The sequence below is a fragment of the Miscanthus floridulus genome, chromosome 1 (assembly GCF_019320115.1).
Source record: "Miscanthus floridulus cultivar M001 chromosome 1, ASM1932011v1, whole genome shotgun sequence".
In the NCBI taxonomy this organism is placed as follows: domain Eukaryota; kingdom Viridiplantae; phylum Streptophyta; class Magnoliopsida; order Poales; family Poaceae; genus Miscanthus; species Miscanthus floridulus.
Genome location: NC_089580.1, coordinates 147446143 through 147460211, shown reverse-complemented (window position 1 = coordinate 147460211; position 14069 = coordinate 147446143). Strand labels below are relative to the sequence as shown.

At 41.2% G+C, this 14069-nt stretch overlaps 1 protein-coding gene and 1 pseudogene across 2 annotated transcripts; one reads left to right on the top strand and one right to left on the bottom strand.

Annotated features, from left to right (window-relative positions):
• The first annotated feature begins 1357 nt into the window (after window positions 1–1357).
• On the top strand, window positions 1358–3656 carry LOC136497289 (probable F-box protein At2g36090; annotated as a pseudogene).
• A 295-nt stretch (window positions 3657–3951) lies between these two features.
• Window positions 3952–13816, bottom strand: LOC136543483 (villin-2-like). Of its 2 annotated transcripts, none has more exons than XM_066535920.1 (24): window positions 13605–13816; window positions 13233–13365; window positions 12965–13067; window positions 12805–12870; window positions 12467–12703; window positions 12203–12380; window positions 11968–12100; window positions 11309–11468; window positions 11077–11233; window positions 10900–11003; window positions 10651–10821; window positions 10202–10270; window positions 10049–10117; window positions 9756–9893; window positions 9077–9205; window positions 7366–7516; window positions 7224–7234; window positions 6995–7135; window positions 6783–6908; window positions 6520–6576; window positions 6326–6427; window positions 6003–6228; window positions 5407–5600; window positions 3952–4466 (listed from the first exon to the last, which is right to left on the bottom strand). In XM_066535920.1, exons 2-24 carry the CDS (start codon window positions 13286–13288, stop codon window positions 4353–4355), a joined length of 2892 nt encoding a protein of 963 aa, XP_066392017.1. In that variant the 5' UTR covers window positions 13289–13365; window positions 13605–13816; the 3' UTR covers window positions 3952–4352. The 2 variants fall into 2 exon arrangements, with proteins under 2 accessions (XP_066392017.1, XP_066392021.1); XM_066535924.1 differs by having other exon boundaries at window positions 10651–10809.
• Window positions 13817–14069: the final 253 nt, after the last annotated feature.

Below are 14069 nucleotides of genomic sequence, written 5' to 3'. Positions count from 1 at the left end.
GGCAGCGGCGGTCGGTTTTATTCGGCTCTGCCGCGCCACGGATCAGGGCGCGACAGTGCCGCGCCAAGATCGGTGGCGCCGCAGGCCCTGCCCCATCAGCGGTCAGCGACTCTGGTCGCCGTCACGTCAGCCCTCTGCCGCGCCACCATGCATGGCGCGGCATAGGCATTTGGCCACGCCAGGGCAATATGCGCGGCCAAAAGTGTTAGTTTTAAAAAAAATACCGACCGTGTTAGATTTCAAATTAGTTTCCAAAAAGTATTAAAATTAAAAAAAAAATCACAACTTCAGCCCTAAGGTCACAGCACGTCGGCACACCACACAAGCAAACAAGCAGTGGCACGTGTACGCACAATACATAGACAGACACAAATAGCACCGTAATACAAAATACATTCCATGTTTGGGTAGCGTTACAGACAAAGGGTTCAATATCTATTTTTATCTTCTCCAGCAACAGGACAAAAAAGAGAACCCTTTCTGAAATGAGTCTCTAGAGAGAGGATACTCATATTTAGGTCGTGCCTCTGCTGTAATCCAAAATGGATCTCGCATATAGGTATTCTGTTGGAGGCTGATATAGTACCATCCACGACCCATTTTGGATTTGGGTCTCCATATAGATCATCTATTGAAGACAGTCTAAGACCCAACTTTGAATTATGACTCTTTTGTCTCCAATGTTCAGTTGTTTGTTTAATTATTAGTTGGATATTAATTAATTTGATTGGTTAATTTTTGGAGCATAGTGGAATGGTGTGTATTATTAAATATAGATACATCCAAAAGCAAAGGAAACTAGAGGTATCTATATATGACGTATTGATAGGTATTTCCGTCCTCCGTCACTAGTAGTAAGAACTATATACCTTCGTAGTTTTTATGTATCTAGATATGATCTATATGTAGATAGGTATTGTAAAATATAACGGAGGGAGCAGCATAAAAGAGCTCAATGGAGAGCTGAGATGGTTGGTTGGAAAAACGATTGATGCTGATACTGATTTGTTATGACTGTGATTTTGCTTGTGAACAGGGCCATCATCGGCCAACTGTGCACCGGCACCCCCAAAGAAAAAAAAGGTGTGCGCTGGCAGATCGGCACAGGCTCCTCCCTCTCTAGACTAGACCCGATCGTCCTACACCGCGGAGGCTGCGAAAGAGACTACAACGCCGCGCAGCAGTGTCGCGCCTGGAGACGCTATCTGAAGAGGCGTCTTCATATCTACGTTTACGTATTTACAATAGCTGTTTACATGTGTGTCGCTGTTTTGTGGACCCGAGTGGTCAGACTTGTAAGGGGAATAAAACACCCCGATCCCTTCTGTAACAACGATCGAACTCGTATTCAGTAAAACTGAAACTCGCCAAGGCAGAGGGCTTGCCCTGCCGGCGACCTCGTTTCCGTATATCCGCTGTGTTCGTGCTCACGTCGGCGGCGATCCCTCGTCGGCGGCCAAGGGTGTGACAAGCAGGCAGGCCGGCCGGCCGGCCGTCGCGTGGCTCGTTGGTACGCCCGCGACCCCGCGTACACCATGGTCCGCCCTATCGCTTATCCGGCGACGTTACTCACGATGCGATGCGACCTGGGGATATTTAAACCCTGACGCCACCTTGTGCTGCTGAATGCTGAATAGTCAGTCAGTCAGTCGTCTCTACCTCATCCACCTGACGAATCTTGATTCTTGAGGTGAGCCTGCCTAGTCTCTCGTCTCCCTCTTCCCCTCCGGAGGATGTTGCTGTGCTTTCGACCTCCTCCCTTATTCGATGCTTATTGCTCCTCCTGCGGCTGTAAGTCTGTAACCATAGATCTGTGGGGTTTTTTTTTTTGGTGTGTGTGTGTGGGGGGGGGGGGGGGGGGGGGGTGGTGGGTTCTGGTTCAGATTTAGTTTCCTGCCCATGATTTCTTCTCTCATTATTAAGCACGTGCTCAGTTCTTTTGTTGGGCATCAATGGAGTAACCACAGCATTGCTTCTCTGGCCAATTGAAAATGCTTGTTCCGTTCATTGTCAGAGTGCAATAGAAGCGGAGAAAGAGTATCTGTGATTAGAAATACCAACTATAAGTTTTAGGACAATTCTATTGATTTTGTGCTACCGAGCAGGCTTGGGACTGGATGCCTTAGTTTTCCAGATCTGGGAATTTGGTCGTTTTGGCCTACTATGCACCGCTATTTTCCTTCCACTGCCTTGGGACTCCAAGAAATTTAAATGTTGGCCCAGAATTTCAGCAATACACCACATATTTTGCCTTTGAAGATTTGCTGATATAGTATGTCAATTGGTATACTGAGAAGAAACTAACCAAAGTCCTGTTTTGTTATGCTCCAGGTTGATTAGGTCCCATCTCTTTTAGCTGCAACTGCGCAGCAGGCTGTGATCATGGCATCGCTGAGTGCCGACCTTTTCTACGACATACTCAAGCGTCTCGATGCTGCAGCTCTGGCAAGAGCAGGCTGTGCCTGCGCTGATTTCCGTGCCATATCAAATGAAGAGGATTTGTGGGAAAATGCTTGCACATCTCTGTGGCCATCAACGAGACGAGATGATGTCAGGAGCTTAATTGTTTCCGTTGGTGGATTCAGGAAGTTTTATGCAGATTGTTTCACCCTTATATTGAACAAGGATGTCCCTGTGGTTCAAACTAATGAAAGTAATTTCTTTGCCGAAGAATGGGCTGAGTCTGACTGCTACTACTACGATGACATGGATGAGCTTGAAAACTCATTGCCTTCAGACTTCATATCTCTGATTGATGTATGGTACAAAGACCGTGCACTCTACTCAAAGGTCATATGGGGAATCCCCAACTCAGACAGTGCCAATGGATGGTTCTATAACTACCCGTTCCGGATAGACTTGTTTCAACACTCAGCTGAAAACAATGAGAACAATGGAGGGGTATCCCTATCCACCATCAATGACTTACCATCGGTGCCCTCGATGGAGCAAGAAAGGAAAGACGGGAAGCTATGGAGGGAACTGAATGATGGCATAAAGTTGAGCTGGATCATTGTCAACCGAAAGATGAAGCGAGCAGTGAACCTGACAAGTTGGCACCCGCTGAGTGGGCAGAGGCACTGGCCAACGGATACTGATTTCGTTCTACGGTTTGGGTCTGTCCTTCCGGCAAAGGAGGTCCTGCCCTGCCAGGTAGCAGAATGCATTCTGTTGATGAAATTCCGTGTGACAAACATGGGCAGCGAGGAGGCTGGGGAACCTTCAACACTTGCGCTGACAGAACTGAGTATGCAGATGGAAGACATGGGCGGTGTTCATCTCAATGGGCGCTGCAGCCTCCTCCTTCTCAAGGAGGCGCTGAGCTGCCACCGGAGCAGGAACTATGACGAGGTGCTGGAGTCTTGCAATTTGTATCTGAAGGCACAGAGTGAGCTGAAAGAAGAGAAGATACGCAGTGAGTGCCGGTTCGACACACTCTGTATTTTCAGTGGCATTACAATATTTGCTGCTATCTGCACCATGTGCTATAGAAAGTTTTGACTTTCTAGATAATGCTAGCTGCGGATTAAATAAATGTTGTAGTGATGCACATGCTTGAGAGCTTGTAAACACAGCCTACTTATTATTGCTGGTTATTAGTTCTCCTTAGATATTTCATGGGGAAAATAACCTAATGTCCTCATCATATATGAAAGTAGAAAATAACAAATTCTGCTAGCAAAATTGAGTTATTTCTACTAGTAGAGTCTAGTTGCAATTGATTCAGAAACTACAATAGATCATAGTAACTGCAGCTCATCGATCATCTTCCTACTTGATAATCCACACCACCAAGATGACTAGGGTGTCAAATCCCTACCGACCCGACTGACCTGACTTGTCGATCATCTTCCTACTTGATAATCCTATCATATAGTACCATGATCACTGCTGCACTGCTGAGCGGTAAGCCGGTAAAGATGATTAAACCAGTAGAACACCGCCAGAACATTAGAAGCTGAAGTCTTATATAACAAAAATATGTTCCATACACCTTGGTGCCAATGCATCATTACTTACAAAAATCTCACTAGTAATGCCATTTGCACCAATTTGTTTTTTAATAAAATAAGAAAGAAACATGTGAAAGGTCAACATCCAGAACGACCTCAGAATAATGGAGGGGCTAGGGTCTAGGGAATAATATGGCCCGTGGACCTATATAACGCGCCCAAACCATGTGCAGATAAAGAGTAGCCTATACAAGTCATGGATAAAGCTGTTGCTGATCATCCGTGGAACAAAAATGATGAGAATGCAGAATGCCAGACAGCGTGGACTCTCCTTGGAGAGGAAAATAGGAACGCGTGACTCTCTGCAACATAAGGGTTTTATTCATAGCCAGCCGTGTTTCAGAAAAGATTGGCTTTCTTTTTCTGCAACTCTTGCTTCCACCTTGGCTGCTCGTAGAATTCCTCTTTAGTCATACCAAATACGGTCTCGAATTCACTGTCCACCAAATATGTCTGCAGAAGCAAAGTGAACTTAGCCTTTGGAATCCATAAACATGAGGTGCAGAAGAGGCTGCCATCAATAAATTGTAATAGATATTCCAATGAGAAACGAAAACGATTAAAAAAACGCCATCAATTTAGTTGCATTTGTAATAAACCCAGCTTAATCATTGTACTTCAATTAGAGAAATGGTCACTATTCCTGCTTCTGTTGCAAAGAACTGCAGGTTGAGGTACTCAGGGAATCATTTCAGAAGGAACTAACGAAGGCCTACAAATTATTAAGAGCATCATTATCTTGGTGAGCATTGTTAAATCATAAATATGTATGAAACTGAAAAGCGTAGAACGATTCCATTTTCAGCAGTTCTAACAGAAGAATTTGGCTGGGGTTCTGATCAAATCTTGACCATTTCATTTGTTCTCCTTGTCTAGATCAGTTTGTTTATTTTTCCAAATACCTTCCACACCTCATGTTCTTCATGACTAACAGCAACTGCGGCAAAACGCCTACAATCCTGACTGGTATGTTCCAAATTGGAAGTCTGAGATATTAGTAACCAGAGGTTACCTCAGAAATAGAACCTTGAAGCAAAGTTATAATAAATTTTCAAACTTACCTATTTACTCTTTATGGTGAGTAAGCTTGCCTATAAATGTTTACAAGCAAAAAAGTTCTATCTAGCATGTCCTACAGGGAGAGGAAAACAGATCCAGTAAATGGAAATTTAGAAGTAAATGCTAAGCACCTGAGCCTTAGTTGAGGCGAACTTAGGTGCCTATTTTCTTCCTAGTATAAATAAATCCACCAGTCCTCCTAAATTGTTCTAGATTTAAATAAAATGCACAGAAAGTTTCATGTATAATTATGACAAATACTCAGCCCTTCCACAAGGAAATAGGTAATAGAAGAGGGAGAACTTTTTTCAAGGATGCAGTGGGAGTCACAAACCTCTCTGCGCTTGTAGTCTATCCCACTAACAGGGTCAGTGGACTTTGATATCAAGCGTTCATAGCTAAAGGTCGTCTGGCCTCCATTTTCGTTAGCAGTTTGTTCCTGTGAGACATCAGGTTCTGTTCGGACATCTTCATGCCCTGCTTCTAACTGATGAGGAGAAGCAGGAGCTAATTCAGTCTTCTCAGCATCTGCATCAAGTGAAGGTATCATCAACGTTTGCCATCAAGCTAAGGGGTAAAAAATTAATCACAGAATTCTCCTGGGTTCATCTTCATCTACTTTCTTGCAGTTACTAAGCGAATCCTATTCATTATTGATGAGTAAAACTCAAGTAAACACAGTTAACGAACTTAAACACATCCCAGATCCATTTTACTCTTCCAGAGCAAAACCAAAAGGACTCGATTTGACTATTTCTACAAAAACAAAGTGATGCAACATGCCGGTGCTAAAAATATCCAATATTATTTTCCAGAATTACTAGCATCACAACAACAATATCAGTGGGAGCTTGAGACATGCTTCTAGTTTTGTTATCTTCCTAAAGAAAAGGTGAAACTTCAGATCAAATTTAGGCTGGCAAGTCTAACCTGCTGTTGGAGACGACCTACTGTGGCGGGGGCTGTGAGATCCCTCTGCAGTCAAAACATTGGACAGTGCTGCAACAGCAGCGGCTCTTTGAGACCCTTGGCCTGAATGAGATTGTGTGCTGCTGGGTTTTGACGATGTATTAAGGGAAGAGGACAAGGCAGCGATTGCTGAAGCACGTTGAGTATGCTCGCTGTCACCTGATGAGCTTGTGGGCCTCTCGTCTGACTGAAAAGCCACAGGATTTGGTGGTTAGCAGATAAGAAAAAACGGGAAGGAAACTTTTTTTTTTTTGTAACGGAGGGAAGGAAATTATTAGCAGTACCTGTTTTCCTTGCGACGATGGATTCAATGCAGATGAAAGAGCTGCCAAGGCTGATGCCCTTTGAGTTGGCCCACCATCACCTGATGAGCCCTTATTTCCACCCTGGAAGCAGTTAAAAAGGCATGAAGCAGAAAAAAAAGAAGGAAAATAACATGTATCATTCTTTGTAAATTGAATAGCAAAAGTGAACTTACCTCTGAACGCATTCCAAAAAGAACTGAAAGTTTCTTCTCAAAAGAGTTTCCATGAATCTGTTTCAAGAATGACACGTATCAGCTTAACCGCAAGCAAAGAAAAATGGTATGCCGAATATTGGACATATGAGAAAAGTCCATTAAGTGAAAAAAGGTAAACCTTCACAATATCAGCTGTCCCATACAAATAGATAATAAATGGAACATAGTTAGAATGAAAAGCTGAACTTGTGAAATACAGAAGTAAATATCTAAGAGCATACCACGGATCGTGTGTTATCCCAGGAGAAGTATGTCCTGAAGAAGCAAGGTTCATTCCCTTCATTGACTTTATAGAGAGGCACATCAGGAGAAATACCTTCAAAGGCCACGGCATGTTGTACGTATTTCTGGGAGGGAAGCAATCGTTGCTAGGAGTTGGACGATAGTGATCCAACCAAAAACAGAAAGGTTAACACTTAAACTTGGTACCTACCTGGCCAATGTCAAATGCTTTCTGTTTTTCTTTTGTCTCCACACACTGACCCATCCAAACAAAAACCTCACAGTGTGTATCAAGTATCATCGTATCTTCGGTCAACAAATCATCTTGTGAAAAATTGAAAACTTCAGTAACCTGTGTACAAGTGAGCTTTCAGAATTTTTTGAAAAAACAAGATTATTGGAACATGACCAATTTGGATCAAATCAATACAGCAACAAACCTCCAGCTTCCCTGACAAATGGTGACGATGTTATCGCGATTGAAGCCAAAAAAAATGATAATAAAACATTAGGGTCACTATAAAAAACAGAATGTGGTAAGATTGAGAAACACTGTGAATAGAAGGTTTGACTACTACTAACCATTCCTAAGAGAGAAGGTATACAAATGAGGCTCTCTAATAACAGCATCAGGTGCAGCATTTTTACTTGTAAAACTCTGCTTTCCACCAATAGAAGACCAGAAAATAGAGCTCTCAGTGCCCTCCTTGCAATGTTTGACAGCAACACCGGTCTGTAGGATTGGGGGTACAGATAATTTAAGTGAGTAATAGTGGCCACGATAAGACATGTCAATTACTTTCAGTTTTATCAGTATCAAGTGCTGCTGAGGGAGGAGGATTCAGCAACCAGCGTAGTTCTGTCTAACCTCATTGGATCATTAATAAACCTTAAATTAGACAGCAGTGAGAAAACACCAGTATTTATGCATAAAATTATTACCTTCCAGCATGATGAATTTTTATCATAAAGATCATTCTGTTAGCAGTAGCAGCTTTCAACAAAATAGTCTTTCAGAATTGTTTTGCTCAAAACAGGTTTTCCATAAGCTTTACATAACACTCCAATAGAGAAGAAGCACAAAACTGCAAATAAACTTGAAAAATATAATCTAAAACCCTTCTCAATATCCACTTCTAACCAATCTACTAAGTGGTAGAGAAGAAATGATTTTTTCCTTAGTGACGAGGTACTACCTCCAGTCCAAAATTAAGGCATTCAAACTTCAAAAATGTTTTCGTTGTTGTACATTAATCATTTTGATTGTCACATGCAATCAAGGTTCTAAATAGCACACTATAGCTTTTTATAGGGTCTACCACTACTATATTGTTTTTTTCCACTATCACTGCTAAAGATGTTCTAGGTCTGCTAAACACCACTATTTGTTTTAACCGTGAAATAGTTTTAGCAGCACTAATCCTGACCGAAGCAGAAATTCATACCTTAGTCTAAAAGACTATAATATGTGCCTCTCCATTAGGTTCTTTACATGATACTGATTTAATAAATCATTGAACAACTTATCCTTGAATACTGAATGAATATGATGTTAATCACAGCCGTGAGTATGTTGATTAATATGGCCAATGTTAAGTAATAAATGTGGAGGCATGCTCTCCTAGAGCCTGTACATGTACTTAATTATTTATGTTCATATAATTTTACTTTGCTAAATGTTTTCGTGCATAATTAATTAAGAATTTTATGTTTTCTATAAAACCGCTAAATGAAAAAGCTTTCGCTATATCTGCTATAGCTTTTGAAGGAGCCCACCGCTAAATATCTTAGCCCATGATTTAAAACATTGCATTCAATCAATATAAATATGGTTAATTACATTCTCATTCAAAATATATTGATTTCACTGTAATTTAATAATTTTTGGCAATGCTACTTTGAAGAAATATAGTCAAAGGTGTGACAATATCCTAAACAACCAAGTAAATAGGAAGAGAGTTGTTATGAACATAGTTCATTAGGAGATAGCTAAGCAAAGTCGGATTAGAGGGAGACTAGAGTGTTGGGGGATCTGGGATTAATTCTTCATTGCTTTCTTTCCTTGATACATCCCCCTTTATATAGAGAGGATTATTGGTCCCCTAAGAAGGCTCAATCAAATCCTAACAAATCATATCCAAACCTGTCTCTAATTGACCAAAATCTAATCCTATCTCTAATTGATCCAATCCCTCTAATTAATATTATGGGCCCTTGGCCCCCTAGCTGTTGCCCCATAACAAGGTTACCATGCATGAAAAGGAATTATCAAATTGGTTTCATTGTTCCATACCTTCAGAAATTCAGCAACTTTAGCAGCCCACTGTTGTTGTTCAAAAGAACTTGAATTTCCATTCCATAAAAACATAGAGTTTTTAGTTTGCAAAACAAAACAATCCGTGGAACTCAAGGATGTTGGGACCTAGAAAGTCAAATAACAATTAGTTCAAGAGAGCAAAAGGTTGGACTCTTTTAAGTTATTTACAGTGCAGTTTTGTATTAGCTATACAAACAAGGATAAAGCTTTTTTTTCATGCATGTACTCTTTAATTAAGTCTGTTGGCCAAGAAAAAACTTTTTTTAAAAGAGAGAGAGAGAGAGAGGATGATGGTATGCAGGCCATAATGAGAACATAGTGATTCCATCCAGCATTAGTTCCATACTTCATTTCCCCATAGCTTAGGATTTTGAGCAAACTCATAGATGCATAAGACTTGATATGCTATAAGAGCAAAAGTTCTTGAGCTCGAGATTTAGTAAAATCAACGCTAACCTAGAAAATTGCTATGGCCCATTTTTAATATACGCCACAGGTAATGGATGATAGGCATGACGGATATTGCTTTAGTTGCCTACTTATTCCCCAAAAAAAAAAATTATTGCCTACTTTTTCTCATTAACTTAAAATGTTCAGGATGCTTATGTGAATGGAAGTCAATATATTTATAAGAACAGGTAGAGGTAAGAAATACCGCATCAACTTGGAGTGTTTTATTGTTATGAACTGCTGTTCCAGAAATTCGAATGAGAGCAACGCCATCAGCACAATATGTTTCATCTTTCAGACCCTTCTCTTCTACAAATTTCTTATAACCAGAGCTAGTACCACCCTGCATGATTTGACAAATACATTCTGGTAATTTCTGGAGTAATGTTAAAAAACATTTTTCATTTCTATAGAATGCTCCAATATGAGTTCTTTGTAGACCAGCACACATTTATCATTAACTCACTATACATGACATAATCACAGTGAGCATCATACCTTAAGAATAACCATTGGTTGGAAAAGAGCAACAAATTGTGGTGGCTCTTTTCCTTGATAAATACGACCCTACAGTAACACAAATAAGATACGAAACTCACCCAGAGGAAATATTTTATGCATAATAAAAAATTCAAAATGTGAATACAGTACCAGGACAGGTCTTCCTTTCAAAGAATTCCAAGTTGTATTAGCTATTTGAAAAGCCGCCTCTTGATCTTCCTACGTTAAATAAACAAAGAGTAACTTCATATATATATCACAGCACAGTTACATGGGCACTGGGCCCACCATGAACCCTTGTATATGTTAAGTACATCAAGGCTCATATAGTCATATATTAATTATAGGACACACAAATGTGTAAGGACCATCATTATTTTAAACAAACGTGTGCAATAATAGCTTCTATTTGGATGTGAGAAGAATTCATGACAAACAGCTTTACAAATAATATTAATAAGAAGGTTTCAGTTGACAATGTGACTATGACAAGCAAAATAATAAAAATGCATTCCAATAATGGGGGTCGATGGAAGATGCAAAGCAAGAAAGTTCAGTAAACTACATCTTAAGCATGCTTATATTTAAATGACAATTACCTGTACACTATTTTTCCCGATCCAATAAGTTAAATAGAACTCTTCTTTTTTGTCAGAAGAATGATAAGTGTAGAGAACAACATAACAGTCTCCACTGTAGAATTTTCCAAGTTCTTCCTTTGGAAGAGCAGCCTTCACACTGCCATTAATACACCAAACCTGAAATATGCACTGCTTGCTTGTGATTTCATTTCTACACTGCATTCACTATTGTACTTGGTAGGAAAATGTGACTAAGTTCAGCGAAACCTCAAGCTTTCCACCGCCATCTAGCAAAGGAGGAACTTCATCATTTACTGGCGCACTAGTTTTTGTGATTCCTTTGACATCGACACCTTTCTGCTTCAAGAGTGCTGATAAAACATAGATGTTAACAATGAATGACAAAAGGTCAATTGTTTAAATACCAATAAATAAGTATTGTACCTGTAACTTTCACTCGGCCTTCCTCTGTGCTGGCACTCCCTGCCGTGCTACTTACTGGCCATGACTCAAACTTAGACTTGAATGTATGATTCTCATAACCTTGAATCACTTGAGTTATTCTTGTTGTCTTTGGTCTATTTTCTTTAATAATGAATTTCTACAGGAGGTAAATTTTAGATAGGATATATTTTGAACAAGGCAACAAAACAATAAAGTTGGGCTGTAGTTTTACCTCAACTGCCGCACTGGCAGCTTTCCTCTCCTCTACCTGTGTTACCCGACCAATCCACACAAATAACTCAGCCCCACAGTCAAGTAAAAAGCATTTGGTGTTCTCCAGAATTGATTTTGTAAGAGCAGTGTCTTCTAACTTCAGTTGACCGTTAGTGATACTGCAAACATGACAATTAACAGCATACAATAAAACTACTCGATTATTAAAAATAAAGAAGAGCAGCTGAAGAATAGTGAGGTGAACATATATAGCACACATACACAGGACAGTCACACCTGAAGATAAAGTAATAGGCTTTGTGAACCAAGCAGGGTCTTGAAGTATGCTGCGCAACGGTAAATTTCTATGACCTATAAGCACTAGCAAACCAACTAACTAATCTGTACTGAATTGCCGAAAAGAATTCATTTGTAATCAGGAAAGGAACTTCTGTAGAAGTGAGCTGTGAATTCAGCAGAACATATTGCATTACTAATTGCAAGTGGTGACTGTCATCCATGCATAACTTTAAAAAAGTCAGAAAAGTGTGTGAGGCTAGAATAGGTATGATGAGCCAACATAAAAACCAGGCCACTCTTAGGGGTTAAGAACAAGTGTCGATAATTAAAATCAGAAGATCAAATATAACTAACTGTACACTCATAAAAAGGACATACCTGAAAAGCTTTGGTGGTGTAGTTTCAAGAACAACATCATCATCACTTATTATTTTTTTCCCTATTGGCGCAAAACCTCCAAAAAGGACCCAGAATTCTCCCGAATCTGATTCTGCTTGCAATTTTCCATCATCTATTATTAAGGCAAAAAAAAAGGTATAAAAAGGTATAAGTGTGTGTGAACTTACAGACGTTTTACATGTATGAAATGAAATTTGTATCATTCTCATCTCACCAACAATTGCAACAGCACACACTCCGTCATGGTATTTCTCCTTTAAATGTTGGATCACTTCCAACGCCTTGGCTCTTTCTTGAATGTTGGAGTTTGCGCCATTGAATTGAAATATTTTATTTTCAGTATCCAAGATAAAGACATCATCATGGTTCAATGATGAACGAGCAAAGGGAACCTGAGTAAAGAAGTCATCATTAGGATTGGCTTAAATAGCTCATTAAACATATAGGAAGCAAGCAAGGAGGTGGAACACCAGTGCACCTCTTTAACTCTGATAGCTCTCTTCCCTTTGCAAATATATAGCCGTGTTTCAAACTTGTCCACCTCTGGCTTCTTAAACCCAGAAGCAAAACCACCCTCCACGGGTATGATGCACGGTTTAAAATACGAAAGGAATTTATCAGACTCGTAGCACTGTGGTTCCCTGTGCTGTACCGCACGACCCCCAAGCATGCTGTCAAGTTCAACTGTCTTAATCGCGGCAGTTCCAGCTTCATCCTGCGTAGCAACAACAGCAATTTCGAGAAGTGGGCATATGAAATGTCATTTGCAGCTAGCATAGAGAAATCTGAGGTGGTGGTACAGAAATTAAAACCTACCTGGCTAGAATCTTTCCCGATCCAGAAATGGATGTCAAAAATATAAGCACCTCCTTTACAGGTCGTCTGAAAAAAAGGGACAGATGCATTACTAAAAATACAGTTTGTGTAGAGAAACAGAAATATGCCACTAGAAAAAGGAAGGGTTAAAGGCATTTACCTGCAGAACTATATATGAATCTCCACAGTAGAACTTGCCATAATCTGATTTTGGCAAAGCGACTGGCTTGAAATCCTCGATCCTCCATATTTCTGTCGTTCCTCTGTGTTTAATTAAGTTAAGGGACACATATACCCAACATAGAGCGAAAAGAGACGCCTTGCGTGGATGGAAAAAAAAAACACAGCTAAAATAAGGTGCCAGCCTGCTTGAAGTCATCTTTTTTTTAAGGAAACTGCTTGAAAAGTCATCTAAGTAGTAAGGATACGGCTTATGGCCAGCTCCTTGAAATGCAGGCTCAAGCACCACTTTTGCATTCGACATTGCGTTGGACACTACAGAGAGGCTCCGCCCACCACCCGGCAACAGTCAACAGAACACTAGAAACTCATGTGCTGCAACTGCAAGAGCGCACAGAAGAAATTTTGAACCATCATCAAGAGGAACAAGAGAAACCAAAACTTTCTGATCGCATCGCAGTCGCAATCACGCGGCCACGCCAAGGGCAGATCAATCCAACCCGCGCGCGGGATCGTGAGATCCTACAAACTAATCAAGCGCGCGATCGGAACAAGGGAGGGAGGGAAAAGGAAATGCAGAACCGTGGGATCATATCAGGACGCCGTCGATGGAGCGGTACCTGCTGCTAGATGTGTAACGCCGGTCGCCGATCGATCGATGGAAGCGGAGCGGGGGGATGGCCTCGAGCCAGAGAGAGGGGGGAAGGTGGCAGGCGAGAGGCGAGAGGCGACGGGACGAGGACGATCCCTGTACTGTCTCGGAACCGACGTAGGAATGGATGGATGGGTGGATGTCACTAGGCGACGCCGCGGCTTTTGCGGTTGCCTGATTTTAGAATGGCCCCCCATTTATACGCGCGCGGCGATCTGCCGCTTGCGGTAGCGACGGACGGATGGTCGGCAGGAAACTAGGAAAGGGGACGGAGGACGTGGCTACCAGGCTACCATGCGCGGACCACGGACCTACGCCGGCCGGCCGGGGCAGCACTAGTGGCATTGCTGTGCTCGGCCAGAGGTACGGCCGCCGGTGATTGACAAGATTCTTGTAGCGCCGCATGGGCATGGTGATGCATGAGAGCTAGGCC

Bases quoted from the DNA above. Each gene is read 5' to 3' on its own strand.
- LOC136543483 (XM_066535920.1), bottom strand. From the start codon at position 13,288: ATGTCGAATGCAAAAGTGGTGCTTGAGCCTGCATTTCAAGGAGCTGGC. The intron at 12,101-12,202 runs GTGAGATGAGAA...CCTTAATAATAG, and splicing joins GTGTGCTGTTGCAATTGTTG to ATGATGGAAAATTGCAAGCA. The intron at 9,894-10,048 runs GTATGATGCTCA...CAAATCATGCAG, and splicing joins AACCAATGGTTATTCTTAAG to GGTGGTACTAGCTCTGGTTA.